General features: G+C 42.0%; 1 protein-coding gene across 8 annotated transcripts in view; it reads left to right on the top strand.

Moving 5' to 3' along the window:
- Positions 1–650: 650 nt before the first annotated feature.
- The window catches only part of TAMM41 (TAM41 mitochondrial translocator assembly and maintenance homolog), a 49,934-nt gene continuing 23,200 nt past the window's right edge, over positions 651–27,384 (top strand). For 2 of the 8 annotated variants that reach the window (XM_011280210.4, XR_002153394.3), the window contains exons 1-4: positions 652–1,122; positions 3,619–3,801; positions 6,636–6,728; positions 14,421–14,571. In XM_011280210.4, coding sequence (XP_011278512.1) covers positions 934–1,122; positions 3,619–3,801; positions 6,636–6,728; positions 14,421–14,571 — 616 coding nt within the window. In that variant the 5' untranslated portion in view covers positions 652–933. Of the gene's footprint in view, positions 1,123–3,618; positions 3,802–6,635; positions 6,729–11,336; positions 11,486–13,627; positions 13,716–13,980; positions 14,035–14,420; positions 14,572–27,384 lie in introns of those variants that run through there. The other 6 variants (XM_045051969.1, XM_011280212.4, XM_003982492.6 and 3 more) reach the window with 6 other exon arrangements.

Here is a 27,384-nt window from a genome sequence, read left to right as displayed (position 1 = left end):
CTCTCACCTGGGGTCCTATTTCCTCCAGAAATTGCATTTGATGTGCCCTCTGTGAGCCCAATCCCAGAGGCAAAGGGGCAAAGGCTCTTCATCACCGTTAGAATGAAATACAAACCTCAGAGAACATTGGTGCAGTCCTTACCATGCATGAACACTTTCATACCCATCACTGGATTTGAAAAGAGCTTTAAGGGAGAAAGAAAAAAAAATCACAGCTAAATCTTAACAGTGATCATCTCTGGATGGTGGAAATGGACATGATTTTAATTTTATGTGTGATTTCCTAAACCCTCAAAATCTTCAATTTTGGAGCTGGGTAGAGACGATGGTAATACAACATTGTAATGTACTGCCACTGAATTGCACATAAAGTGTACACTTTTACGTTGTGTGAATTTCACCTCATTAAAAATATTCTTCAATACACAAGCATGATTTTATAGCCATTTATTGAAATGTGTTTGAGATGAGAACGAACACGGATTCTTAAGGCTCAAAAGCAGTTCAAGTAGCTGACACTCTCCCGCACCCGTCTTTCCAAGTCACTTGCCTAGGCGGCTAGCCTGCAGTGCGCTCCTCCGACCACCAGGGGTCTCCGCGGAGCCCTCGCGTCCCCACCCGCGGAAGAGCGTCATCTCTTGCGCCTTTGAAGCGCGTGTGCTGCGGAGAGGCGTGGTCGGGTTTGGCCGGTCGGCCGGCCTGACCGCCGACCACCTGGACCACCCCCCGGCTCTTCTCGGTCCTTGGCTGGGGCTGGCCTGTAGCCCCGAGCCCTCGCCTGTCCCTCCACTTCCCACCCCCGGTTGCAGTCTTCTGCTGCTTCCAACTCTCCACCCTTAACTGCCTGCCCCGGTATCTGCCCCCCCCCCCCCCCCCCGCCGCCCTCCGCCCTGCTCTGCCCCTCCAAGGGCCGTGTCTCTGAGCCCCGACCCCATGGCGCTTCAGGCGCTGCAGAGCTCGGGGGTGGCCTTCCGCAAGATCCTGTCTCACTTCCCCGAGGAGCTGAGCCTGGCTTTCGCCTACGGCTCCGGGGTGTACCGCCAGGTGGGGCCCAGTTCAGACCAGAAGGTGAGCCTGGCCCCGGGGCAGGCCCCACGTCGGGAATCGGCCTCATCTCACGAGGTGCCTTTTGCCTTGGATCCCTCCAGAGCCCTAGAGCTGCCTCTACTACGAGCACTCCACATATCAGCTAGCAAAGTGCAAACTGTGGGAAAGTGTTCCTGGTATAATGACATCATGAGCTGAATTTTGGAGGATAAGTAGGAGCCCACTTATCTCCGGTCTAGAACAGGAGATGCAGTTATGGGGAGGGGAAAGCTGATGCAGAGGCAAGATGGAAGGAAGGAAATATTTGCCTGGTGCTGGTTCAGCGTACTCAGCCTTGGCAGAACATTGGAGTTTTCCGAGAAACTTTAAAATGCTGATGCCTGGGTTCCATTTGCGGAGATTCTGATTTACTTGGTGTAGGCTCAGACCTGGGCTTCAGATATTTTAAAAAATACCCTGCTGATTCTGATAACGCAGCCAAATTTGGGAGTCACATGTATCGCTGTGGGAAAAAATACAACATGAGCCTCTTGACTTCAGGAAGCTGAAGGGCCAGGGCAGACTCAGGGAAGTTATCAGCAAAAGTTAGTGAGTGACCAGTATATTTACCAATGCTCAGAACATTTAACAAGAGTCTATTTAGGACTAGGAGTTGTTACTCTTTAAAGTTGGCTGAGCGCAACAGGAGTGAGGGTACGGTGTTCCTTGTGTTGCAGTCCCTCCCCACCCCCCCCACCCCCCCACCCCCGGTAAATAAAATGGAAAAAAGTTTGCTTTCAAGGTGGAGACAAGATTCAAGACCTTGCAGAGAAGTGGCAGGCAAATATTTTCATTTAAATGGGGCTGTTAATGACTCTCCGCTAAGGCTTTAGAGCTTTTGCTGAATTAACATAAAAGGAAATGGAGTCTAAATAGAGATGTTGTCTGGTGAACTGGATTTTTACTTGCGGCAGTTCATACACAGCCTAACAATTCACTGTCTTCTTTAATAAACTAAGGAAAAAGAAGTGTGCAGATTGTGATAGGGCCCCTCTTGGATTTGGACACCTGGCTCTAATCTGTCCTTAGGTTAAAGTTTGTTCACTTCCTGGTGGAGCCATCTATGCTGTTGCTTGGGTTTCCTTTTTCCCAACTATACTGTATTTAAGTGATACTTTGCTTTAAATTGACAATATGTGAAAAATTATAGATTGTAGGAAATTCTGTAGATTATTATAGGCTAGTTATTTTTTTCTAACTTGTATTAACATAATTATACATTTTTTAAAAACATGTCCACCCCAAATCTTCAGTTTCACCAGTGGTTTGTGGATTACATTTTGAAAAACTTAGAGCAGGCCTTAGCCTCCTGATTCAATAGCCACTTCTTCATTTTTGCATGAAGATTTTCCTTTGAGTAGACCTGGAATTTCCTCCAAGAACAGGCTCTTTCTTCCCTTTTCCTCACCCTCATTCCCTACAAGATAACAAGTCTTATAGATTCCAATAGGAAGTTTCAGATCAGTCCCTACCCTCAGTGCCTTACTTAGTATCTTTTTCATTTCTCACTGGGAATTTTGCAATTAACCGCCTGTGTGGTTTCCCGGCCTTTAGTCTGTCTACCTCCAGGGAGCTCTTCTGTAGGAAATTTTTTTAGCCTGGCAACCAGCCTCCGTCTCTGGTCTCATCACCACCCCCTGCTTGTGTTCTATTCCAGCCACATCAAACTCAATGCAGCATCAGGAACATGGCCAGCTCTCATATCTACAAGAATGCTTTCCTTTAACAGGACTCCCTTCCCTTCCCCATCCTTCTAATATTTCCACCAAGCCTGCTTAATTCTTGCACATTCTTCAGGACTCAGATTTATCAGAGTCTTGAAGAATATGATTTTATAGCAAGATTTCTGCTTCCTGTTCTGACCCCACTCTAAGTGAAATTAGTACATTTTGCATTCCTCTGTCAAGTTCATTTAGTGATAATTCGTCTCTTCTCCCCAGTAGACTTTTTTTAATCTCTACCCCAGGATCTATCAGAGCTCCTTGTAGGCGCTCAGTGAGTGGTTGGTGAATGGCTAAGAATTAAAATAACTTATTTCCCTTTCTATAATATTTTACAGAGCTTTGTCATACTGTGTTGTTTGATCCGGAAGAAGAGTGGGACACATTTAGATGAAAGGCCAGGTGGCATAAGGTTCAGCACAAAGAATTTGTAACCAGACTGTGTCTGCCACTCACTGGCTTTATGTCCACAGGCATGGAACTTACTCTGTGCCTTGGTTTCTTTTTCTCTAAAATTAGGATGATAACAGTACCTATCTTGCAGGATTATTTTGAAGATAGAATGAATTATGGTGCATATAATTCAAAGTATTTGGAAGAGTACATGTTGGGCAGGACAGTACTGCTGTTACTATGTGTATTGATGAAAACAAGCTCAAATTGGTACCAGAGACTTGCTTACATTTTTGCTGACAGCTTCAGGTCTTCTATTTTAATACTCATAATGGCGTAGAATGTTGGAGCTTTCTGCTCTATTTAGGTGCCTTTCTAGGAATCAAAACTAAAATCGTTCTCTTTTCTTCATTCCCAGAATGCCATGCTGGACTTTGTTTTCACAGTAGATGACCCTGTTGCATGGCATTCAAAGAACCTGAAAAAAAATTGGAATCATTACTCTTTCCTAAAAGTTTTGGGACCCAAGATTATCACCACTGTACAGAATAACTATGGCGCTGGAGTCTACTATAATCCATTGATCATGTGTGATGGTAGGGTAAGTGACTTCGGACCTTTGTTGTAACTTGGATGGTTATTAAGTTAAATATTAGAATACCAGCTGAATATATATGTTCTTGCAATTAGGAACTGTTCGCATTCCTGCTGGGTAAAGGTGGTTGAGAGTAACTGTCTTTAAGTTTTGCCTTTGGCCAGTGGTTCTCAAATTTTAATGAGCATCAGACCCACTAGGGTGCCTCTTGGACACACAGATTGCAGTTCCCCATCTCCAGAGTTTCTGATTCAGTAGGTCTGGGGTAAGGTTTGAGAATTTGTATTTTTCTTTTCTTCTTTTCTTTTTAAAAAATTTTTTTCCCACATTTATTTATTTTTGGGACGGGGGAGGGGCAGAGAGAGAGGGAGACACAGAATCGGAAACAGGCTCCAGGCTCTGAGCCATCAGCCCAGAGCCTGATGCGGGGCTCGAACTCACGGACCGCGAGATCGTGACCTGGCTGAAGTCGGACGCTTAACCGACTGCGCCACCCAGGCGCCCCTCTTCTTTTCTTTTTTTAAAAAAATTTTTAATGTTTATTTTTGAGAGAGGGAGTAGGGGAGGGGCAGAGAGAGAGGGAGACAGAGAATCTGAAGCAGGCTCCAGGCTCTGAGCCATCAGTACAGAGCCCAATGCGGGGCTCCAACTCATGAACCGCAAGATCATGACCTGAGTGAGCCGAAGTCGAAGGCTTAACCGACTGAGCCACCCAGGTGTCCCTGTATTTTTTCTATTGAGATATAATTATATAGCATTGTGTTAGTTTTAGGTGTACAATGTAATAATTTGATATGTGTGTGTATTGCAGGATGATTACCACAATAAATTTAGCTAACATTCATCACCACACATAGTTACATTTTTTTTCTTATGATAAGAACTTTTAAGATTACTGTCTTAATAACGAGGATTTGCATTTCAAACAAACTTCCAAATGATGCTGATGCTGCTGGTCTGGGAAACACTTTGAGAACTGCTAGTTTGGTCAGTGGGAGGAATAGGCAGGCCCATTAAGGATGAGTGTGAAGATTAGTCTTATCTATATGGAGGGACAGATACTCCCAGGAAGAAGTTGGAAGTGAAGAGGGTAATTGGGAGAATGTGGTGCCACATGATAGGAACCTCCTGGTGCCAGCAAGTGGGTGGAATTTGAGGATGCAGATAAGATGCACAGATCCCAGCAGAGTGTTGTCTGACAGCAGGAACCCTGCCAAAGGGTCTTTCACATGAAGGGGGCCAGTCTCTAAGAGAGCTCCCAAGACCTGGGCAGGACCGCAGCCTGAGAGGACCAATGGGGGACTATGTCACATCCCTCCCAGAGATTAGCTGGGCTACTGTTGACATACAGGTTCCACCAGCTATGCCAGTTCTGCTTCATGCTGCTGATTGCTTAGATCAATCCTGCTTTGATGTGCCCATAAATCATCCCTGAGGATCTCCTTGAAGTGCAGATTATGACTCACTTGGTCTGGAATGGAGCCTGAGATTCTGCATTTTTTGACAAGCTCCCAAGTGATGCTGATGCTGCTGGTCAATGGATCACACTTTGAAGGGCAGGAGGTTGGAGTATTGACCTGAGAAGGATTTTGAAGACCTGTCTGATCTTGGCGGGAATGGGCACTATGATTGGTGATGTCTGCATAGCCTCTGGGTTAGATGTATACTTTTCTGGTTGAGGTCTAATCCTGCTCCGCCTGCATTTTGCAGTTGAAAAGATGAAGGTTCAGAGAGTGAACATGGCTTTCATAAGGTCATGCGACTCGTTAGTGACAGTTAGTGACTTTCAGGTCAGTGGTGTTTCCATTACCTCCCAGCTGTTACATGCCTGCAGCAAGAAGGGCTTTTTCTGAAGTATTGCAGCCAGATCGGAGGGGAGATTGTTGCTCGGTGCAGCTTTTTACGTCTGCTTCAGTCATGCCAAACGCATAGCTTTGTTCTTTCTCCATAATTAGTATTATGCTGAGCCTATCTCTAATTAGTGGTTTCAAACAATATTACAAGCTCCAGTAACCAAATGTTGGGGCATAATTATATGCCAAAGAGACTGTACTTTTTAATTGAAATTCTTTAGCTACTTTTTAGATATTCGTAGCCTGAGAAGGCTGTTTGGATACTGAAGTTTAGCAAAGTGAGTCTGAAGTTATTCATTGAAGCAAATGGGATTTTGTAACCTGGAACAACTACATTTAGGGTTTGTACAAATTGCTTTTGAAATGAGCTTGGCCATAATTCCATGTGTTTAGCTCTGATAAAGAGGTTTAATTTTTGGAGATGTGGCTTTGTAATTACAAAAGTGTTTGAAACACTCAGTAGCAAAAGGGAACTTCACCATGTAAAGGAATTTGGTGAAAACTTCTAAAGAAAATGTCTTGTATTCTGTGATGAAATGAATGTTGGAAGCCCAGACTGAAATTCAGGGACCTAGTTTTTACACTGCTACCATGGTTATGCCATTTATTAGGTTTCTTATTTCTCAGATGAGAACCATGAACTATATCTTGGCTTCTCACACTGTCTGTGGTACAGACTCAGTTTTTATTTCCAATCCAGGGAGGACCAATAGGTACTGGACAGCACCTAAGAGCCGTTGTGCCTTTAACATCACAAGAGCCTGAGTAAAGATAGTGGTCACTTCACCTCACATCACTGAGGGGACAGATCAGTCTTGGAAACTAATCCTTTGTGACAGACTTTGTGTTTTCACAAGGTAGATTTTAAATGGCTTTGGAAATCTAGGTGCTACTCTGCTCAGAAATTTATTACCTTAGGTTTTGCATTTGCAAAAGCAATAGTATGGTATTTTGCCCTCCTTGATGCCCATTTCTCTTCTTTTCCAGCTTATCAAATATGGGGTCATTAGCACTAGTATTTTGATTGAAGATCTCCTCAACTGGAATAATTTATACATTGCTGGACGACTCCAGAAACCGGTGAGCAAGTTTTTATTGGCTGCCACAGTTAAGGATGTCTCTCCTCTCTGAACCTAACCCTGCTTTCGTCTTTGTGATTACATTGAGATGGAACTCCAAGAAACAAAAATGCATCTCAGATTCCTTTAAGTCCTTATAGAATTCAGTGCCAAACAGTATCCAGATATTACCCACACTACCCCTGCCCGCTCTCTAAAGATAGTCCAGTTGTCTGAATGGATCAGCCTCAGAGTCAGTACCTATAGATGGCAGTACCTTTGGATGGCAGAAGAGGTGCTCAGTGCCTCAATGGAGCCTCTATCAGCATGACCCAGATCACCGTTTCGGAATGTAAGTGCCACAGGGCAGTTTTTGTCCACTAATGTATCCCATCAGTGCCTGGGACAATGCCTGGCACACAGTAAGCGTTCGGCAACCATTTGTTGAATAAAGGAATAAACCAGGTAGTCATTCAGAGGGGAGTAGATTCTGATCCACTTTCTTACTCTCCTCAGGCCAGTAGTGAGATCCTGCGATAAGTCCTTCCCTCATTTGGGATTCTACTAGAGGAGGCTATGGGGGGAAGGCTTCCCCCTGGGCATAGGAAAAAAGTGGAAAGGACTTGAACTTTTGACATGTATTTACATATTACATTTCTTCTTTTTTGCTGATATATAGCCAATTTTCCATGAAGGAGTCTTTTCATAGTTTAAGAACTGTGTGACATAGTCACAGTTGCTAATGTCACAGCAAGGAACGGTTTTTGTGCTGTTAGAGAGTCTCAGGCCCCACAACAGGGTACATGGATTGTTCTCAAATGTTTCCCATAAGAGGGACTATGCTGCTCCCTTTTTTGTCATTTACGGCAAAAATTAAAGATTTATACAACCTTAGCTCACTTGGTTGTGCCATAAAAATCTCTCTTGATATACATGGGCGGTCACAATTCTCTTGCCTTGCTTCTGGGCTTAGAATTTAATAGTGCAGCTCATTAGAACATCCAGAACCACTTGATCAGGGCAATAGTTACATGGGTAAGTCTATATATGAAAATTTGTCAAGCTGTTCCCTTTAAACTTGTGCACTTCACTAAAAACATTTAAGTCCAGAAGCAATAGGCTTACTGAAATAACTTCATATTTATGTAGATGAATTTCTCATTTCTAAGCTGCATAATTAATAAAGACAATCTAGTAAAGCTGGATAATCAGTAAAATAATTGAACAAATAGATGTAATTGAAAATTTGTGTATGTTAATTTTCTTTCCATTTTTTCTTTTTTAATTTACAAAATGTGTAGCCTGATGGAAGAGTAATGCAAGTGGAATTAGAAGCCTTGGGTCTTATTCATTCATGCCACTTATTAGCTGTTTATGTGAACTTGGGAAACTTGTTTGATCTTTTTGAACCTCAGGTAATTTATCTAGGATAAATACAGTGCTTGTCCTGCCTGCCTCACGAAGGCAGTGACGAGTGGAAGCAGAACGGAAATGCTGGAAAGAACATGGGTATTTTAGACTCAGATCTAGGGCTTGGATCCCAGCTCTGACACTCCCCAGCTATGTGACCCTGCACCAATGACTTAATTTCCCTGAGCCTTGGGACATCCTCATCTGTGTATGAGGCTGACAGACACCAACCTTAAAAGGGATTTGAGAAATGCCTAAATCTAAAATGCCTGGCACTGGGCGCCTGGGTGGCTCAGTTGGTTAAGTGTCCAACTTCGGCTCAGGTCATGGTCTTGCAGTTCGTGAGTTTGAGCCCCACTTCGGGCTCTGTGCTGACAGCTCAGAGCCTGGAGCCTGCTTTGGATTCTGTGGCTCCGTCTCTCTCTGCCCCTCCTCCACTTGCACTCTATCTCTCTCTCTTTCAAAAATAAATAAACATTTGTAAAAAAAAAAAAAAAAAGAAAGAAAATGTCTGGCACTTAGTAGATACTCAGGAAATGATCTTTACTTTCTCTTTGTCCTTGCCTATCTCGGTTATTTTGAGATAAAGTGAGATACTGAATATGAAAATGTTGTATTATGCTCTGTACTATGATTTGTGCTTACAATATTTCCATTTTTTTTTAAAATAAGCTTTAGAAAATGAAACACCGTGAAATCTCAGAATTTAAGCCCTGAAATGACCTCAGATTTCATCTAAATGTCACATATCCTGGTAAAATAAAACCAGCAACTCAAGACAAGTAGTAGCTGCTACACCCATCTTGATAAAAATTGCATTTCTCATCTAACTTGAAAAAGAAAATGTTATCAAGAATGATGACTATTCTTCAGGCTTATTAAGTTTCTAACTCAAGAAAACTAGGCTATCTTAAGAATCACTTGAAAATAACACATGGTAAAAAATAAAATCAAAAATTATAAATGGGCAAATTAACTTTCACCCATTAGCAGCTTCCCTATCACCTAGAAATCACTGCTAACCAGAGAATTCGGTGATAACTATCTTTAAACCAATGATTTTTGCCACTAGGTGGCAGCAAATAGTAATGAAACTTGAACAAATCTGATAAAAAGAGGGTTGATAGCATTGTGGACAAAAAAAAAATAATTGAAGATCTTAGAATTGTGAGAATACGAGTGTGAATTCTTTGCTTTTATGTATTTTCAAAGAAGTATTTATGTTAAATGATATTGTCTAAAGCTCTAAAATTGTCTTCCATGTTGCAAATAGAATTTCTCAGTTCATGTCTTTAAAAGGAATATACAGAGGGTATGTGGGAATTCACTGTACTTTCCAGTCAGTTTTGCTATAACTCTAAAACTGCTATAAAAAATAAATTTTATTAATAATAATAAAAAAAAGAAATATAGGAGCGCCTGGGTGGCTGAGTCAGTTGAGTGAATGGCTCTTGATTTCTCCTCAGGTCATGATCCCAGAGTTGTGGGACTGAGCCCAACAACAAGTTCTGTGTTGAGCGTGGAGCCTGCTTAAGATTCTCTCTCTCTCTCTCTCTCTCTCTCTCTCTCTCTCTCTCTCTCTCCCTCCCTCCCTCCCCCTCCCTCCCTCCCTCCCTCCCTCTCTCTCTCTCTCCCTCCCTCCCTCCCTCCCTCTGTCCCTCTCTCCCTCTCCCTCTCTCTCTCTCCCCCTCTCTCTCTCTCCCCCTCCCCCCCCCCCCCCCCCCCCCCCCCCGTCCCTCTCCCCCACTTGTGTGCGTTCTCTCTCTAAAAGTATATATAAGGGCGCCTGGGTGGCGCAGTCGGTTAAGCGTCAGACTTCAGCCAGGTCACGATCTCGTGGTCTGTGAGTTCGAGCCCCGCGTCAGGCTCTGGGCTGATGGCTCGGAGCCTGGAGCCTGTTTCCGATTCTGTGTCTCCCTCTCTCTCTGCCCCTGCCCCGTTCATGCTCTGTCTCTCTCTGTCCCAAAAATAAAAAAAAAATTAAAAACGTTGAAAAAAAAATTAAAAATATATATATATAAAATAAATAAATATAAAATATAAAAAGATGGACATTTCTGGAAAAAATTGAGTGTAAATTAAATTTCTATTATACTTTACCATTAACTTACCTTGTAATTGAGGAGATGAACTATTTTTATTTCTAGGGCAGCTTTAAGTTTCCGAGTCATTTCCCAAGTCATATTTCTATGAAATATGAAATTTAAAGTATTTAACAGAATCTTGTGGCCAATCCTTTTTTAGGTCAAAAGAACTCTAAAGTAAAATTAAGTCATTCCCCTAATTTATTTAACCTAAGTCTGGGTTTTTGTATATCTCTGTTTAGATAATTTGGCTTGAATTTTTAAGACATTCACATTGACATACAATGTCAATATTTTGCTAGTAATATAGCTTTTTTATAACAAATTATTGACATACAATTCATATATCATACAGTTCATCCACTTAAAGTGTTCAATTCAGTGGTTTTTAGTATATTCACAGTTTTGCAATTATTACCATATTGTAAATTTATTGATTTGCTTTTTGCAGATAGAAAATTACCAGTGGTATTAAAGATCCCTGAAAGAGAATTGGAAAACCTGACTTACTGGTTTGGGCTCTGCCTAGTTGTGAGCAAATGTTTGCGTCCCTAGCCTTTGAAATGCAAAATTTGAGCCATTAATATACTTATTCAGACAACTAAGTTCTTTCTCTGTGGTTGCTAAAGGAATAAAAAAAATAATAACACCACATTGCTGACCCTGGAAAAGCCCGCAGTCCAACAGGCATATAATAAGGTTTCAACTAGCTCGAATGTTCAGTGTTTCTTCTTAGTCCTCAAGCAGTAACCATTTAGAAAAATTAGTCTTTCTGGTCATTTGGAATGGGAAACTTCTGTGAGAAGTGTCATTTGGTTGAGTGTTTGAACACTAGGTAGGGCTGTGTTCCTTGTGAACTGTGACTTCACTTTTTGCAATTCAAGGACTGTCTCCCTGTGACCGTATTATAGAGGAAACCACATGTGACTCTCTTTTTTTTCTGTTTTGAAAGGTACTCACAAATCTCTCCGAGTTGGGCTTTTGAAAGTCCCTTCAAGCATTGCCCCTTCCTCTTCCCAGTAAAGATTTTTCTCCTTGGCAGTAGTGCTAATGCTATCTGTGTGGTTCAGGTCGGGGCATTCCCAGTAAGATACAAACAGCTATTCACAAATCTGAGGACTTTCTTTTTTTCCCAGGCCTCTCTGGCAGCGTCCCAAGAGTTCGCTGGCTTTTCACTCTGAACCACAAATAACAGTGCTGCTGAGACAAGTTCCTAGGTCACCTTACACTGGAGAGCCAGATCAGCACAGTAGCAGAGTCTTCTGAATTGACATTTTTCCTTTGAGTAAGGATGCTTTTATTTTTACTCTCTTAACCTTAAATAGCAAACAGACTGCTTTTCTACAACCTAAGTAGAACAGCTTTCTTAGAGAACAAGTGTATTGCTTTGAATAGGAACGTTTTCCCCAAAGTTACTCTTTGCATCTGTGATTGGTTAGCATCTCAGAATAACCTCTGTTTTTATTTTCTGTAAAAGCCACCAAAAAGAGAGAGGATGAAGAATTATTGAGCAGGACCTGATGAATGAGGATGACAAATAGGGTTTTGGAAGTAAACCTGTGTCACAGGGTTGTAGAAAGAGCTCTGGATAAATCAGGGACCTACGTCCTCTCTTGGGGTGCTTCTCAAGGGGGAGTCTTTTAACCCTCCGGGCCTCAGTTTCCCCATTAGTAAGATAAGGAGGTTCCCCTTCTAGATCCATGATTCTATATGGAATACAAAGTTCATGAAAGTTATTCAAGGAATAAATATAGGTGTTATTATAGCACCCTAACATAGCTTTTAATCATCTTTTCAAGATAAATTAACCAGCACCAAAAAAAAAAAAAGTTAGCCAGAACAGATCCCTAACTAAATGCATGAGAATAATTCAAAATATTTAGAGCAGGATTTGCCAAGTATAAGGGTGTTACCCTGATTTTTGCCATCAACTCATTATGCAACCTTGGGCAAGTCAGGCTACTTACTGGACTGCACCTTCGTTTTACTTTCTGCAGATGATTGCAATAATGCTAAACTCACCCAAGTGCTGAAAGGCTTAATTAAGGGCTATTAAGTGCTGTAATTACAAGGGAGGAGTTGGTAGTAGTGAATAAAGTGGCTTACCTACCATTTGAGACGTTTGGATGTTATAAATATGCCCTTAGAAAAAAAAAGTAGGGACAAAAGGTGAAAGATAGAAGTGAGGTTCTTAAGTTTATAAAATAGTTATGTTTCATAATGCTGTTTTTTACAATTAAAAAAAGAAACTATTTTGAGACAGACATCCCTCCTTTATCCTTGCCGTCCAATAAAACTTCAGAGTTTCTCATAGTGTATGTCTTTTATGTGCCATCTTAATTTTTCTCAGAAATCATCTTCCTTTGACAAATAAAAGGCGACTTAAGCCCTATTCTCTAGAATGGGAGAAGATTTGGTGACAGCGCCACATTGTGTACGGAAAGCGAATCCATTTTGCTTGTGTGAGAGTCTTTATTAGGGACTTCTAGACCCCTTCCTTGTTTAGAAAATCAGTCCGAAGCAGCCTGATGGTTTATGGATCATGCTGGGAGTGTAAATTGGCACAGCCACTCCGAAGAGCAACTTGGCATTTCTGCTTCTAAGTATGTACTTGAGAGCAGTGGTTCTCAAAATGTGGTTCCTGGACCAGCAGCATTAACATTACTAGGGACTTGTTAGAAATGTACATTTTCAGGCCTGACCCAGGCCCACTGAATCAGAAACTCTGGGGGTGGACCTAATAATGTGCATTTTCACAAGCTCTCCCAAGAGATTCTGGTGCTTATTAAAGGTGACAACCCCTCGCCCAGAGAAGCTCTTGAGTCACACCGCAAGAAAGACCCAGAAGGAAGCTACGGGTCCATATGCAGTATCTCATGATCTAACCAACAACCTTATCAATTTGGTTCTGTCATTAACCCCATTTTACTGATAAGGGATTATGGCCATAGTCACAGAGCTAGTAAGAGGTGGAGCTAGGTCTTGAACACATTTTCTTTCTCTCCCCCCCCCCATATTCCTTTTTCATTTATTTTTTTTTTTTTAATTTTTTTTTCAACGTTTTTTATTTATTTTTGGGACAGAGAGAGACAGAGCATGAACGGGGGAGGGGCAGAGAGAGAGGGAGACACAGAATCGGAAACAGGCTCCAGGCTCCGAGCTGTCAGCCCAGAGCCTGACGCGGGGCTCGAACTCACGGACCGCGAGATCGTGACCTGGCTGAAGTCGGACGCTTAACCGACTGCGCCACCCAGGCGCCCCTTATTTATTTATTTTTAAAAAGCTGGCCAACCAATATCATCAGTTCCCATACTTTTTAATGTTTTCACACCTGTGAGTACCCCAAACCTGGGCATCCCTGTCCTAGATCCCATCCCCAGCCCCCTGCCATCATAGCCTTGTTGAACACATTTTCTTGACTTTACAGTGCAGTCTTCAAAACAGAGAATCTCAGAACAGACTGGACCAATGTGTAGTTTAATGGACTTGGTGGAAGTCAAAGAGAGCAGCTTCTGGTGGGTGTATTCAGAAGAAAAATCCTTTTTATTGACCAAGTCACTCACTAGTACATGAGATAGTTTGCATTTATCATTTCATTCGATCTTTGAAACAATTCTTTGCTGTGTATTTATCCTCATGTTGTAGATGAGGACTTAAGTTCAGAGAAGTTAAATAATTTGCCCAAATTCACACAGCTAGTAAATCCCTAGACCTGAACCCATACCTATCCCCAAAGCCATCTGCTTCTACTGTCGCTAATTTTCTTTCCTTTTTCCTTAGTGAAGTTCAAAATAAAGCATGAAGTGCTTAGGTTATATATGGATAAGAACAAAGGTGAGTTCTAAATAAAGGAGTTAAACGCCTTTCTCTGCCATGAAATTAAGTAAAGAAGACTGAGACTATAAAATTGTAAAATATAAAATTTCCCGAAGGACATGCATTCCTTTTATACTGACTTCTTTTTCAAAACCCATGGGGAGTTTATTCATTTGAGAGAAATTTTTCTTTCTTTTCTTTCTTGTATCTGATATCTTTGGTTTAGCATCAAATGCAAGCCTCTGGGATTGCTTATTAGAATAGCAATTATTTTGTGTTGGCTGGCCTAATCTTCTAAGATCTTTTGGGCTAAGGGTTTGGGACAGCTCCAGTGCATGTGTAAACCCGTAGCTTGAGCAATACTCTACTGCCGTTTTTCTTCTGAATGTTCTGTTTTTTTGCAGGTGAAAATCATAGCAATGAATGAGAATGTTGCTCTTAGGTCAGCCCTTGATAAAAATCTGAAGAGTGCTGTGACCACGGCTTTCCTCATGCTACCCGAAAGCTTTTCTGAAGAGGACCTCTTTATAGAGATTGCTGGACTGTCTTATTCAGGTTAGTAGATCTGGTGCTCACGTTTTCTGCAAGGAGATTTGTTGTGCAGACCAACGTTCCACTCCTCACGCTACACAGGAGGCATGGCACCCTTCGTCCTGGATCCCATCACTTCCCGTGCACGTTCCTGCAGGAACCCCATGATTTGCCTCCAAGGTCTCTCCTTCCCACATCTGTATATAGATCACCCCAGGGTAATCTTGCTGTTGTTGTTGTTACTGTTCATTTTCATTTTGAAACAATTTCAAATTGACAGAAGAGTTTCAATAATGATATAAAAAACTCCCATATACCCTTTCCCCAGATTTGCCAATTTTAATGTTTCACCACATTTGTGTTGTCATTCTCTTTGTACTAGTGGTTTTCTGACTCTAGTGTGCATCAGAATCCCCTGGAGGGCTTGTAAAAACAGACTCCTGGGCCCACCCACACACAGCTGCTTCGGTTGGTTTGGGGGATGGAACCTAAGAATTTGTATTTCTGGAAAGTGGATGATGCCATTGCACCTCTATGGATCCCACTCGGAAAACCACTGCTCTCTCTGTATCTGCAAATACTGTATTCTGGTTTTTTTTTTCTGAACTATTTGAGAGTAGTTCATTCATATCCTGTCCCCATCAGGCCAAATGCTTCAGTATATGTTTCCCAAGAACAAGGATGTTCTCTTACGTAACCACAGTACAGTTACCAAATTCAGGAAGTTTATCACCAATACAGTACTTTTATCAAATTGAGGATCCATAGTCCATATGTTATTGCTGGTCACAGTGATGTCCTTTTTAGTGTTTTTTCCCCCCTCAAGTACATGATCCAGTCAAGGATCACATTTATTAAGATGTCCTCTCTCTTTTATCTTTTAATCTGAAACACTTCCTTAGCCTTTTTTTGTCTTTCATGATATTCACATTTTGAAGTCTCAGACCAGTGATGTTTGTGCCCTGACAAGCAGAGTTTTCTCTCTTCTAAGCAATCCATGGGGAGACATTTGAAGATCATGAATATACTCTGCTTCCTGTCAAACTTTCCTTCCTAGGTTAAGCATTCAGTGATGATTCTTGCTTGAACCAGTCTTTACTATGATGGTTACAAAGTGGTGCCTTTCCAGCTCCACCTCTCCTTGCACATAAAGGAAAAGCTTTCCCTTCTTCCCCATTCATTACTGTCTTTATCAATCTTAACTTCCTTTCCCTTTCTCCTTAAACCAGTTGTGTTCCTCAGATATGTCAAGGGCCCCCTTCAGAGGGGAAGGGGAAAGCTGAGAAAAAAAAAAGCCCCTGGCCCCTAGCCCCTGACCTGGCCACAACCTGAGGGGAGTCCCCCTTCCTGTTTATTGTAGTAAGGATCTATGTAAAACTTCATTTACAAAAGAGTAGTCTGCTACTTTTAAAATAGTTTGAAAACCACTGTCTTAAATAAATGTCTTCTTTCCCAGCTTTTAAGTGTGAGTCAAGGAACTATGCTCAAAACACTGCAAAAGCAGTTTACTCATTTTCTGAATCCCTGTACAGATAAGATTTCATGGAAATCTAATGCTGAAAGAGACCACTAAGGCCTGTTCTTCAGTCTTTTTTTTTCCCCGAAAGGCAGCTTGCAGCACTACAGCTGCAGTTGCAATACTGGGGAGAAAGGAAGTGACAAAACCTCTGTCTTGGTCGCTTCCAGCTCCACGTGGCAGCAGCCCTGCCTTTCGGCAGAAAGTGGAGGAGCAAAGGCTGGTGCGGCTAAGTACCAGGATGAATGGGCCTGCACGCCACATGTGGGCAAAAGGGGCCCCCATGCTCCCCTGTGAAGAAAGATGGACCCAGAGCGTTTTTTGAAGGGCTAACTTGGTGGGAGAGGTGCAGAGCCGATTTCTGCTTTGCCCACATCACTGCCGCTCTTCCATTTTCTCCCCATGATCAACATCAGCAGAGTGTTGGCTGGATTCTAGGAGTTCCTATACATTCTGAGCATTGACTAAAGAAGTTTATCAAATGACATAACTGCCTGCACCTATGAGCAGACTTTAAGTTAGCATTCAAGCTGCAATCAGTCTTCAGCTGACTTTTGCTTTGTCTCCTGGAAGGGCCGTGATTTATACCCTTCTCTTCTCCTGTACTGTGAAACAGGTACTGGGTGTTCAGTGAGTACTTGCTGACTCATAACAGTATCATTCTCTGTTTTTGCTTCTTTTATAATAATTATTATACAGCAGTATAGCAGTGCTATACCAGACACAGATAGGTAGGTGGGTAAGTAGATAGATGAGTAGGTAGGTGGGTCGAGGGGAGGTTAGTTATATAGAAAAGTCGATCATTTATTCCATCATTGAAACCTCACACAACAAGCCTGTTTGTTCAACAGACATTTCCAGTGTGCCTTCCATGTGGCACACACTGCCCCAGGTCCTGGGTATACACTGGTGAGCATGACGTGAGTGAGACTCCTCAAGGAGTTCATGTTCTCTTAGGTAGAGCCAGACAGTAAAGAAGCAGTGAGGTCATTTCAGAGAGTGGTAAGCGCAATGAAGAGAAGAAAATAACTCAAGATGAGGGCCACCGTAACGGTGGATAGTCAGGGAGGACCCTCTAAGGTAGTGATGTCTGAGCTCATATCTAATAGTGGCATGGAGCTTGCCCTGGGCTCCCAGGAGAAGGGCAGAGAGAGAGAGAGTGAAAGAGAGCGCGCTTCCTATGAGGCAGGTCCTCGCCTTGGTGTGCCTGGCTCCAACTTTCTCAGCTTCCACTTTTTCCCATTTCTTATCTGGTCTCCTCTTGCTCTCTTATCGTTATATTATTTATTGCTTAACCCAGATTTGGATCTGAGAATTTGACCAAGGATCCCACTTTACTCATTTCACGGAGGTTGGCTTCTTTTTACTGCAAAATGTAGGACACAACATTTGGCACATGTTCTCCACAGGGAACTGAATCCAGCTTGGTGCGGTCCCTAGCTTATATGTGAGACACTCTGCAAAGAGCATTCTATTAGCCAGTGGTTAGAACTGGGAACATACTTTTCCATTAGGACAACATTATATGATGATTGTTCCTAGGCCAGGATACAGCACAATTAATGGTTACCTACTCTATAATATAATGGAATTAAAGTGGAATAGTGAGGATAGGGAAGGATCTAGGCCCTGCAGGTAGATACCTTCCACAGGTATGAGGCCTGCCTCAGGCCATGTGTTGAAAGGCAAGCTTTTCCTCTTGCCTTTCCTAGACTTCTGAGAACCCAGTATCCTTGAACTGATTGGATTCTAACCTTTCTGCAAATCACCTAAATCTCCCAAGCCCCCGGAATATTTCAAACTTTAAATTATCCACCAATCTCATTTTTATTTACAGCTTTGACATTTATTTTGCACCGTTTCCATGTGAGAGACAATATGTTGTTCCTAACCTGCGTAGGTCAGCATTTCTCCCTGGAAGGGGGTGGGGATGGGGAGACAGGAAACAGCATCTCTCCATATTATTGGGCAAGTTTCTGCCCGTAGTTACCAGCAGAGACAAGAGCTGTCTGTATTACTAGTAGTAATAATAACCCCTTACAATTTTATATAGTATTTAAGGATCACTTTGCCTTGGGGGTCGGTCTTGATGGCTTTGTTGTAAATGATGGTGAGAAAGGAGTAGGTGGAAGATGAGAGCCTGAAAATTGGGAAGGCGAAAGCTTTCTAATCCTTCACTTGTTCTTAGAAGTCAGCATTTAAGTAAACAGAAAAGGAAAACCAAATGAGCTTTAAAGGGTCACCTTGACCTTTCTCATGTAAGTGCAAACTATTAAAATGACTAATTTTACATAATGATCCTGGTTTAACATTTATCAAATGAATCAGCGTCCCATACCTCATGAAGAATTAAAGCTATAATTTCTGCTCTAAGGAACTTCACATTAATAAACATGCAGTCATAGTGAGTCAGTGATAGGCTTAAAAACAACACGTGTAAAAAAAGCAGGGAGTGTGAAAGAACACAGCTTGTTTAGGGAAGAAGGAATAGATAGATGTAACTGAAGTCCGTGGCTCATAGTAGGAGAAAACAGTAGTCATTATTATGTGCCAGGAACGACGCTCAATATTTTTGATTGAATAACTAGTTTAACCTTCACAATAACCCGTTCCTTTGACTGTGTGCTGATTTATTGCCCAATTTTAAGATTAGAAAACTGAGGGCCAGATCTGTCTAAGGTCATTTGTCTGGTAGGTTAGTAGGTAGTGGAGCTAGAATGTTATTTATTTATTTATTTATTTATTTATTTATTTATTTATTTATTTATTTATTTTTAAAATTTTTTTAACCTTTATTTATTTTTGAGACAGAGAGAGAGATAGAGCATGAATGGGGGAGGGGCAGAGAGAGAGGGAGACACAGAATCGGAAGCAGTCTCTAGGCTCTGAGCCATCAGCCCAGAGCCCGACGCGGGGCTCGAACTCCTGGACCGCGAGATCGTGACCTGGCTGAAGTCGGACCCTTAACCGACTGCGCCACCCAGGCGCCCCTTAAGTTTATTTTTATTTTTGACAGAGAGAGAGAGAGACAGCGCGTGCTAGCATGGGTGGGGGAGGGGCAGAGAGAGAGGGAGACACAGAATCCGAAGCAGGCTCCAGACTCTGAGCTGTCAGCACAGAGCCCGACGCGGGGCTTGAACTCACGGACTGCGAGATCATGACCTGAGCTGAAGTCAGATGCTTAACCGACTGAGCCACCCAGGCGCCCCTATTTATTTATTTTTTAAATGTTTATTTATCTTGAGAGAAAGAGAGAGTGAGGGAGGGGCAGAGAGAGAGAGAGAGAGAGAGAGAGAGAGAGAGAGAGAGAATCCCAAGCAGGCTCCACACTGTCAGTGCAGAACCCAACATGGGGCTTGAACTTACAAACCCTGAGATCATGACCTGAGCTGAAATCAAGAGTTAGATGCTTAGTAGGGGCACCTGGGTGGCTCAGTCAGTTAGGCATCTGTCTTCAATTCAGGTCATAATCTCACAGTTCCTGAGTTCAAGCCCCATGTCCAGCTCTGTGCTGACAGCTCAGAGCCTGGAGCCTGCTTTGGATTCTGTGTCTCCCTCTCTCTCTCTGCCCCTCCCCTGCTTGTGCTCTCTCTCTCTCCGTCTCTCAAAAATAACTAAACGTTAAAAAAAAGAGTCAGATGTTTAACTGACTGATCCACCCAGGCTCCCCTGGAGCTACAATTTTAGCCCACACTCTTCACCATTTAACTTCACTGCCTCTCTGGTATTTTGGAGAAGAGGTTGTGCCCTGGCCAGGCCAGGCAAGGCATTGAATACAAAGATAAATGAAAGTGGAATTTGACACCCTGTACACAAGCAGGAACCACAGGTTTCAGGCATTGCAAGACGGTGGGAGATTCATTGCTGTGGAAAGATCATTTTGCCAGCACTGTGCAGGAGGCAGAGAGACTAAAACAGGAAAAAGTCTTACTCAACAAATAATGATGAGAGTCTCCTATGCCAAGCACTCTTTAAGCTCTGGGAATGAAGGAAGTAATTAAGGCAGGCATTGTCCCTGCCACTGTGGGGCTTTGATTCTGGTTGAAAAGTCAGTCAGCAAACACATGGCAGCACTAGAACAGGGGAGGGAGGCGAATGTGTACATGTTACATTAGTGTAACCAGGGAAGGCCTCTGGGGGAGATGGGGGATGACATCTGAACTGAGCACCACAGATGAGGACCCATGTGGAGGGCCCCCTCCCACCATGAGAGCCGTGCAGGCAGACAGCAAGATAGTTAGGACCGTGTTCGCATTTGGCCGGCCTTGCATCCCCAGCCTCTGGGACAATGCCATGGTACATAGTGGGCACCCTGCACATCTCTGTTGGATGGATGGACAGGGCGTGAATGGTGATGAGGGTTCAAACTAGAGCAGCACCTCAGAGAAACTTACAAATTCAAATTCCTGTCAAGTCCTTAACTTCTTAAATCAAGTATCTTATTTTGTACCTTGCTTTTTTTTTTTTTTTTTTTTTTTTGAAACATTGTATTACTTCACCGAAAGCAGAATTAGTGAAGCGTTTAAGAGCTGAGACTCTAGAGTCAGAGGCCTGGGTTCGAATCTCAGCTGCACTCTTAATTTTTTTGTTTTTAGGCAAGTTTCTTAGCACCTTGTGACTCAGTTTCTTCATTTCTAAAGAAGGGTTTTATATGGATTAAATTAAATCATACATGTAAATGTACTTAACACAGTGGTTGGCACACAGTAAATGCTCAGCCATTGTTATCTTAGATACGTGGTGTTTATAGATACTAACACAGCCACTTGAGGTTGTAGACAAAAGAAAGAGAAAGATGGCAGTCAGCCCTGACTTTGAAGACTAGCTTTGTAGAAGTGCTTGAACCTCTCCGAGCCCATTTTCTTTTTGTAAAACAAAAAGAACTGTTCTATAATAAGGTTTCCAATGAGATAATATATATAAAAGTCCCAACATCATACCCCATTGATAGTTGGTTCTCAGAAAATGATTACTGTTATTATTCATTACTGTTATCGTGTATCATTGCTGGCCGCGTAAGTTTTTCTTAAGTTGAGACACCATTATTTGCTCGTTCAGTGGTAGATGGACACTCAGTTTGGCTCCATTTATCATTTTATTAATGACACTGCTGTGAATCACTTTGGAGAAATTACTTTGTAGGGGAAGGGGGCAGAGAGGGCCATGAACTTCTTTGGATATGTTCTCCAAAATGGAATTATATTGTTAGTTGTAAGAATTACAAAACTTGTTACATGTTGCCAAATAGTGCTTGTCAAAATTAGGAGGCGTTAGAGTTCGCTTACATCAAGTGGATTATTTGGCCCTTTCCTGTCCTTGAGAAGTAAAAAACACCTTTAAGCACTCTTGTGTAAAAGAGAGAATGGGTTTCTTTCAATGCCAGGTTGTCTGAATTCAGGCTCAGCTACTTCTAGGAATAAGACAAAGCAAGGAAGTTGCCAGTTGAGTGATTCTTGGAGGAAAAAAAAATTAGTAATGGGTGCCAGCCCTGTAAAGTGTGAGTAAACATCCTCATTTCTGGACCCTGGTAAGAGCCAGTGAAGAAACTTTCTCTGGAGTGAGAGTTATTAAGTTTTATTCTATGAAAGTCACACCATCTGAAACCTTGCAAGCAGTGTCACTGGATAACTTGCATATTGGAGATTGACTGTTTCAGTAATTTGGAAGCATATTTCTCTCTGCTTGCCAAGCTTGAGCTTTTGCTGAAGCCTCAGTTGGAACTCTGCGCTTAGTCACTTGGTAATTTCTGAGAAAGCAGTACTCCAGAAGGGATATTAATTGTCAATAATAGCTAATGTTTTTGGATTACTTACTGTGTGTCAGATACTGTTCTAAGTGTTTTACATGTATTAACTCATTTAATCCCTGAATCTTATAAACTAGCTACTATTATTGCTTCCATCTTACATTTGAGGTAGTGAAGCCCAGAGAAGCTAAGTAGCTTGTAAGCTTGGATTTAAACAAAAGTGGTCTGGCTCTAGAACCTTTGCTCTTCTACAAAGAATCTGTGGTGGCGGGTGTGATTCCTGGTTCATACGTGGGACAGTCTTCCCCCAGGCCTCAGGGCCCTGGATGTGGCTCCCCACCTCCCTCCCTCCCCTGCCCCCACACCCACCTTGTCATCTTTTTCTGCTTGTGTTTTTTCCACAGCACTTCCTGTTGTCTGATACAACTCGTTATTTTATTCACTTGTTGGTTTGTCTTTGGTCTCTGTTCCACTACTAGAATGTAAAGGGCAGAAATGTTTGTCTTTTTTGGCTCACTCTACCCCATGCTTATAATGGTACCTGACACATACTAGGTGAATGAACAGATAAATGGCTGTGATACTGGTGCCTTCCTGAACCAATATCGTAAACCCAATTCCTCCCTGTCTCTTTCTACACTCAGCCATTTTGTGTTCACTCAAGTATGAAAAGAAAGGTGATTCAAATTTGTATCACCAAGTGCATCAGCTGTTTATTCTTATCTCATTCTCTTCCACATTATGAGTTAGTGGGATATGGTGCCTTTTCTGCCACCATGGAGATATTTTGGGAGTTGCAATTTGAATGGTGTGTTAGACCGCCTCCTAGACATGCTGTCTTAGTCATCTTAAAATAGGTATTATTTTGTACACATGCAAAAGAATGAAGTTGGACTCCTAACTCATACTATGTAGAAAATTAACTCCGAATGGATCATGGATATAAGAGCTAAATCTGTAAAGCTCTTAGAGTGACTTTGGGTTAGGTAGTGGTTTCCTAGATAGATACCAAAAGCACAAACAACAACAACAACAAAATAGACAAATGGGAAAAATAGATAAATGGGAGAAGAGATTTACAAATCATGTATCTGATAAGGAACTAGTATAAAGAATTCTTGGAATGCAATAAAAAAACAAGTAACCCAGTATAAAAATGGGCAAAGAATTTGAATAGACATGTTTTCAAAGAAAGTATACAAATAGCAAGCAAGCACATGAAAAGATGCTTGGCATCATTAGTCATTAGAGAAATGCCAGTTAACGCCACAGAAACAGTGCTTCATACAATGGCTATAATCAAAAAGACAAGAACAAGTGTGGATGAAGATGTGGAGAAGTTGAAACTTGCATGCATTGTTGGTGGGATTATAAAATGGTGAAGCTGCTTTGGAAAAACAGTTTCGCCGTTCCTGAAAATATTAAACATAGAGTTACCATATGGCCCAGCAATTCTACTCTTAAGTATCTACCTAAGAGAAATGAGAACACATATCCACACGAAAACTTGTACACAAATGTTCATAGCAGCATTATTCAAAAAAAAAAAAAATAGCCCAAAAGTAGAAACAACCCAAATGTCCCTCAGCTGAGGAATGGATAAAAAAATGGGGTATATCTATCCAATGGACCATGATTTAGCCATGAACAGGAATGAGTATTAATACATGGTACAACATGACAAACTTTGAAAACATAACACTAAGTCATAAAAGACCATTTATTGTATAATTCTATTTACATAAAATGTGCAGAATGGGCAAATCTACACATACAGAAAGTAGATTCGTCTTTGTCTAGGGCTGGGGTTGGAAGGGTGGAGGGAGACAGAGAGTGGCTGCTAATGGGTACAGGGTTTCTTTTAGGGAGGCCAAAATGTTCTAAAATTCAATGTTATATAACCCTCTAATATATTCTAAAAATACTTAAAAAATTGAATTGTATATTTTACATGTGTGAATTGTATGGTATGTGAATTACATCTCAAAAAACGCTGTTAAAAAAAAGAATGTTATTTTGCCATATCAACATCCAATTTGGGCTCCTTTTCTTAAACACTACCACATAAGAAATTCCACTTCCATAACCCTCACTGAAATGATCTGTTTTCACAGCACTTGCTGCCTCAAGCAGGGCATATGTCTTTATATCTCTGATGTCTGGGACAGCTTCTGGTACTTACTAGCCACCCAAATATTTATTGAACTGAAATAGCGGCAGTGTTGCAGTTAGTTTAAGAGGGAAAAGTTAGCCAGTTATTATCTTCAAGGACTCAGGGCCTCCTCTGCCCTCTATCCTTTCCCCGTCCCAAATACATTATCACAGCAACAGTACTGTCTACTTTCCTATTTATGAAGCATTCTCTACTGCCTTAACTCACTTAAATCTAAAAAGGACTCTGTGTGGCGCCTGGGTGGCTCATTTGACACTGACACCCAGTGAGTGTCCACCTCTTGATTTCAGCTCAGGTCACGATCCCAGGGTTGTGAGATCAAGCCCTGTGTCAGGCTCTGTGCTAAGCATGGGTCCTGCTTGGGATTCTCTTTCTCTCTCCCCACCACTGCACATGCTTGCACGTTCTCTCTCTCTCTCTCAAATAAAAAACTAAAAATAACCTTGTGAGGTCAGTATGATTGTTATAGCCATTTTACAGAGAAGAAACCGACTCGGAAAGGTTAATCTCCAGTCCCCCTGAGACCCTGCCAGACTTGAGAGCCAGGGCCTTACCACTGTATGCTGTAGCCCCTTACATCCCTACCTTGGTAATATGGCCCCTAACCACTGGAGGCATGCTAGAATCACAAAGCAGGCTGACTGCAGATGCTTCACAAGTCTCTGGGTTTGTTTCATTTCAAAGTTGAAGAGAAATTATCCTTTTGGTTACCCATTGTTACTAGACTGGCAGTTCTCTGGCTGGAGCAGTCAAGATTTAAACTTATCAGTCGAGGTATAAAATAAAAGCAGTCGGTTTTTCTCAGTCCCTGTGTTTTGTTGCAAACGTCTCTGGAGGTAAGAAAACTTGATTCTTATGATCAAAGTGCTGGGTCATGCTGTGCCCACGATTTTATTCATGTTGTTCTGAAGAAGCAGGTCATAAGCCCATTCGCTTGCTCTTCCCTGTGGCTGACCTAGTTGTGCTGCACAGCAGCTGGACAAATTCAGTTCAGCAGATATTTACTGATGGTGCCTTCCCTGTGCCAGGCAGCGCACAAGGAGCTGGAGATGCAGGGGTGGAGAAGCCCCAGTCCTTGCTCTCAGAGAGTCCCTAGTATTTTCCAGGTCTTTCCTTTAATCACGACGTGCCATTGTTCTTTTGGCGAGGATTTGCATTAGTCGGCTTTTACATTTTAGTAAAATACAGCCACTCTTTCAGAAAGTTACTGTCTAACATACAAGAACACTTCGTGGAATGCACAGAAAGAGAAGAAATGACACAAATGTGTAGAACTCAGCAATGATGCAAACTGATGTTTCACTTCAGAGCCAGCCAGGTTGGATTCAGAGTTGGATGATGTCCTATCCCTTCAAAGATCGATAGAATCCATTTATAGGCTCTAAATAAAAGCATAAGGATTTACACAAAGGAAAGTTAACCCAGCTCCTCCCCATTCACATTTGCCAAGTTAGCACGTCAGCATCCCATGCATCTGTTTAAAAATGCTAGAGGGGCGCCTGGGTGGCTCAGTTGGTTAAGCATCCGACTTTGGCTCAGCTCATGATCTTGCGGTCTGTGAGTTTGAGCCCCGCGTACCGCTCTGTGCTGACAGCTCATAGCCTGGAGCCTGCTTCGGATTCTGCGTCTCCCTCTCTCTCTGCCCCTCCCCTGCTCGTGCTCTGTCTTTCTTGCTCTCAAAAATAAATAAAATATAAATTTTTTTAAATAAATAAATAAATAAATAATAAAAATGCTAGAAGTAATGTGCCAACATTATAGAAGTGAGGGAAATGGAGGAAAATTGCAAAGTAGTGTAACACTAGTCACCTAAAATATCACTCCCCTGATACTGAGAGGTGGCTGGACCTTTGCACCTCAATCTCTTCATCTATAAAATTGGGAATACTTAGTACCTTCTTTAGAAGGCTTTGCCAGGACTAAACAAAGTAACAGTGCAAAGCACACATACCACAATAAATGTGTACTTATTAGAGCAAAAATAACATTTTTCTGTAATCTTTTTGTCTTGTTTTCCCTGTTTGTTTTTTACAAAGTTTTCTTTACTTTTGTGTTTTAGTTTCTTGCTTATTATATGATCATTTTCCATCTCACTGTGTGTGACTACTGTAATTCTTTAATGGCCATACGCTTCTGTGGTAGGGTGTGGGTGTACCACTGTAATTTATCCATTCCTCTGCTGTTGGACTTTTGGGCTGCTTCCAGTGTTTCGGTATTATAAATGGTGTCTCAGTGAACAGTAGTATGTATGTAGCATATTCACTTACTTACTGGGTCCATTTCATCTCCGTCCTTGTTGCCCTGATGCTAAATGGGGTATAGAATACTATCTACCTGAGAGGATAGGGACGTGCGGATTGAACGAGGTAATACAGCAAAGCGCTCGCAACAGTTCCTGGCCCTACCAGATGCTCAGCGGACATTACCACCTGACCTCTGTTTGGGTCTGTTCTTCTTTAGGCTCACTCTCCAGAGATGGGGTTGTCTCATTCCCTGCTTTCCAAAGGATTTTACCAGTTTATGAAGTCGATAATATTATATGAAAGGACCGATTTCTCTGCACTCTCTCTGGCAGTCATCCCAAGATGTAACTATGTTAACTCTCTTTCCCTTTAAAATAGTGAAAAAAATAAGTTTGTTCATATTTGGGCACCCTGTTATGACCGGAACGCATTTCTGCTCACCCCCTGAACAGATCTGATGTGCCAAGATTAGGTTCCCGAGGCTGTTTCTAAGTCTGTTTTCATGAAGCTTGCAGTCCCCCGCTGCTTTCCATAAAATTGTAGCATAAATTGGTCTTCGGAAGCTTCAAAACCCAGCATATTTTATTCCTTACTGAAGTACATACTATTGGGTGTCTTTATTTTTTCCAAAACAAAGCAAAAGTTCGCTCTAGGAATACCTGTAGTGGCCCATAAGAATTTCAATGATCCCTCCTCTCCTGTCTCCCCAGAGGAAATAAATTGGCAAGGTTCACCGTATGTTTGGGTTTGCCCAGTTTTTACTTATCCTAGTGTAATTACTCATCATGCCACCTTCACTCTCAGAAGCGACCTGGTTTGGATGATGAATTACACTGTCACCTCTTCCCCAGGAATTTCTCAGCAGCTGGGGTATCTCCCTACACTTGCTACCTCACCATTTACATGGAGGACTTTCTCCCTGTCCAACAAAAGCTTCAGCCACAGTGGTGGCAAAAGCTTCAGCCTCCCAGGTAACTGGGAGGTCTTCACACGTGCCCAGCCTGTTTTGAATGCACATTAGCCCAGTAGGCGTTCCCTCAAGTTTTCACATTTTATCATCTCCCTCCCCTCCCCCATCTTGCTGATAATTGTCATAGGCAGGCCAGGGCACTTAAATTTATGTCAGAAGTAGTGTTATCCTTCAGAACTATATATTCTG

The sequence above is a fragment of the Felis catus genome, chromosome A2 (genome assembly GCF_018350175.1).
Source record: "Felis catus isolate Fca126 chromosome A2, F.catus_Fca126_mat1.0, whole genome shotgun sequence".
In the NCBI taxonomy this organism is placed as follows: Eukaryota; Metazoa; Chordata; class Mammalia; order Carnivora; family Felidae; genus Felis; species Felis catus.
This window is presented reverse-complemented; position numbering and strand designations above follow the sequence as displayed.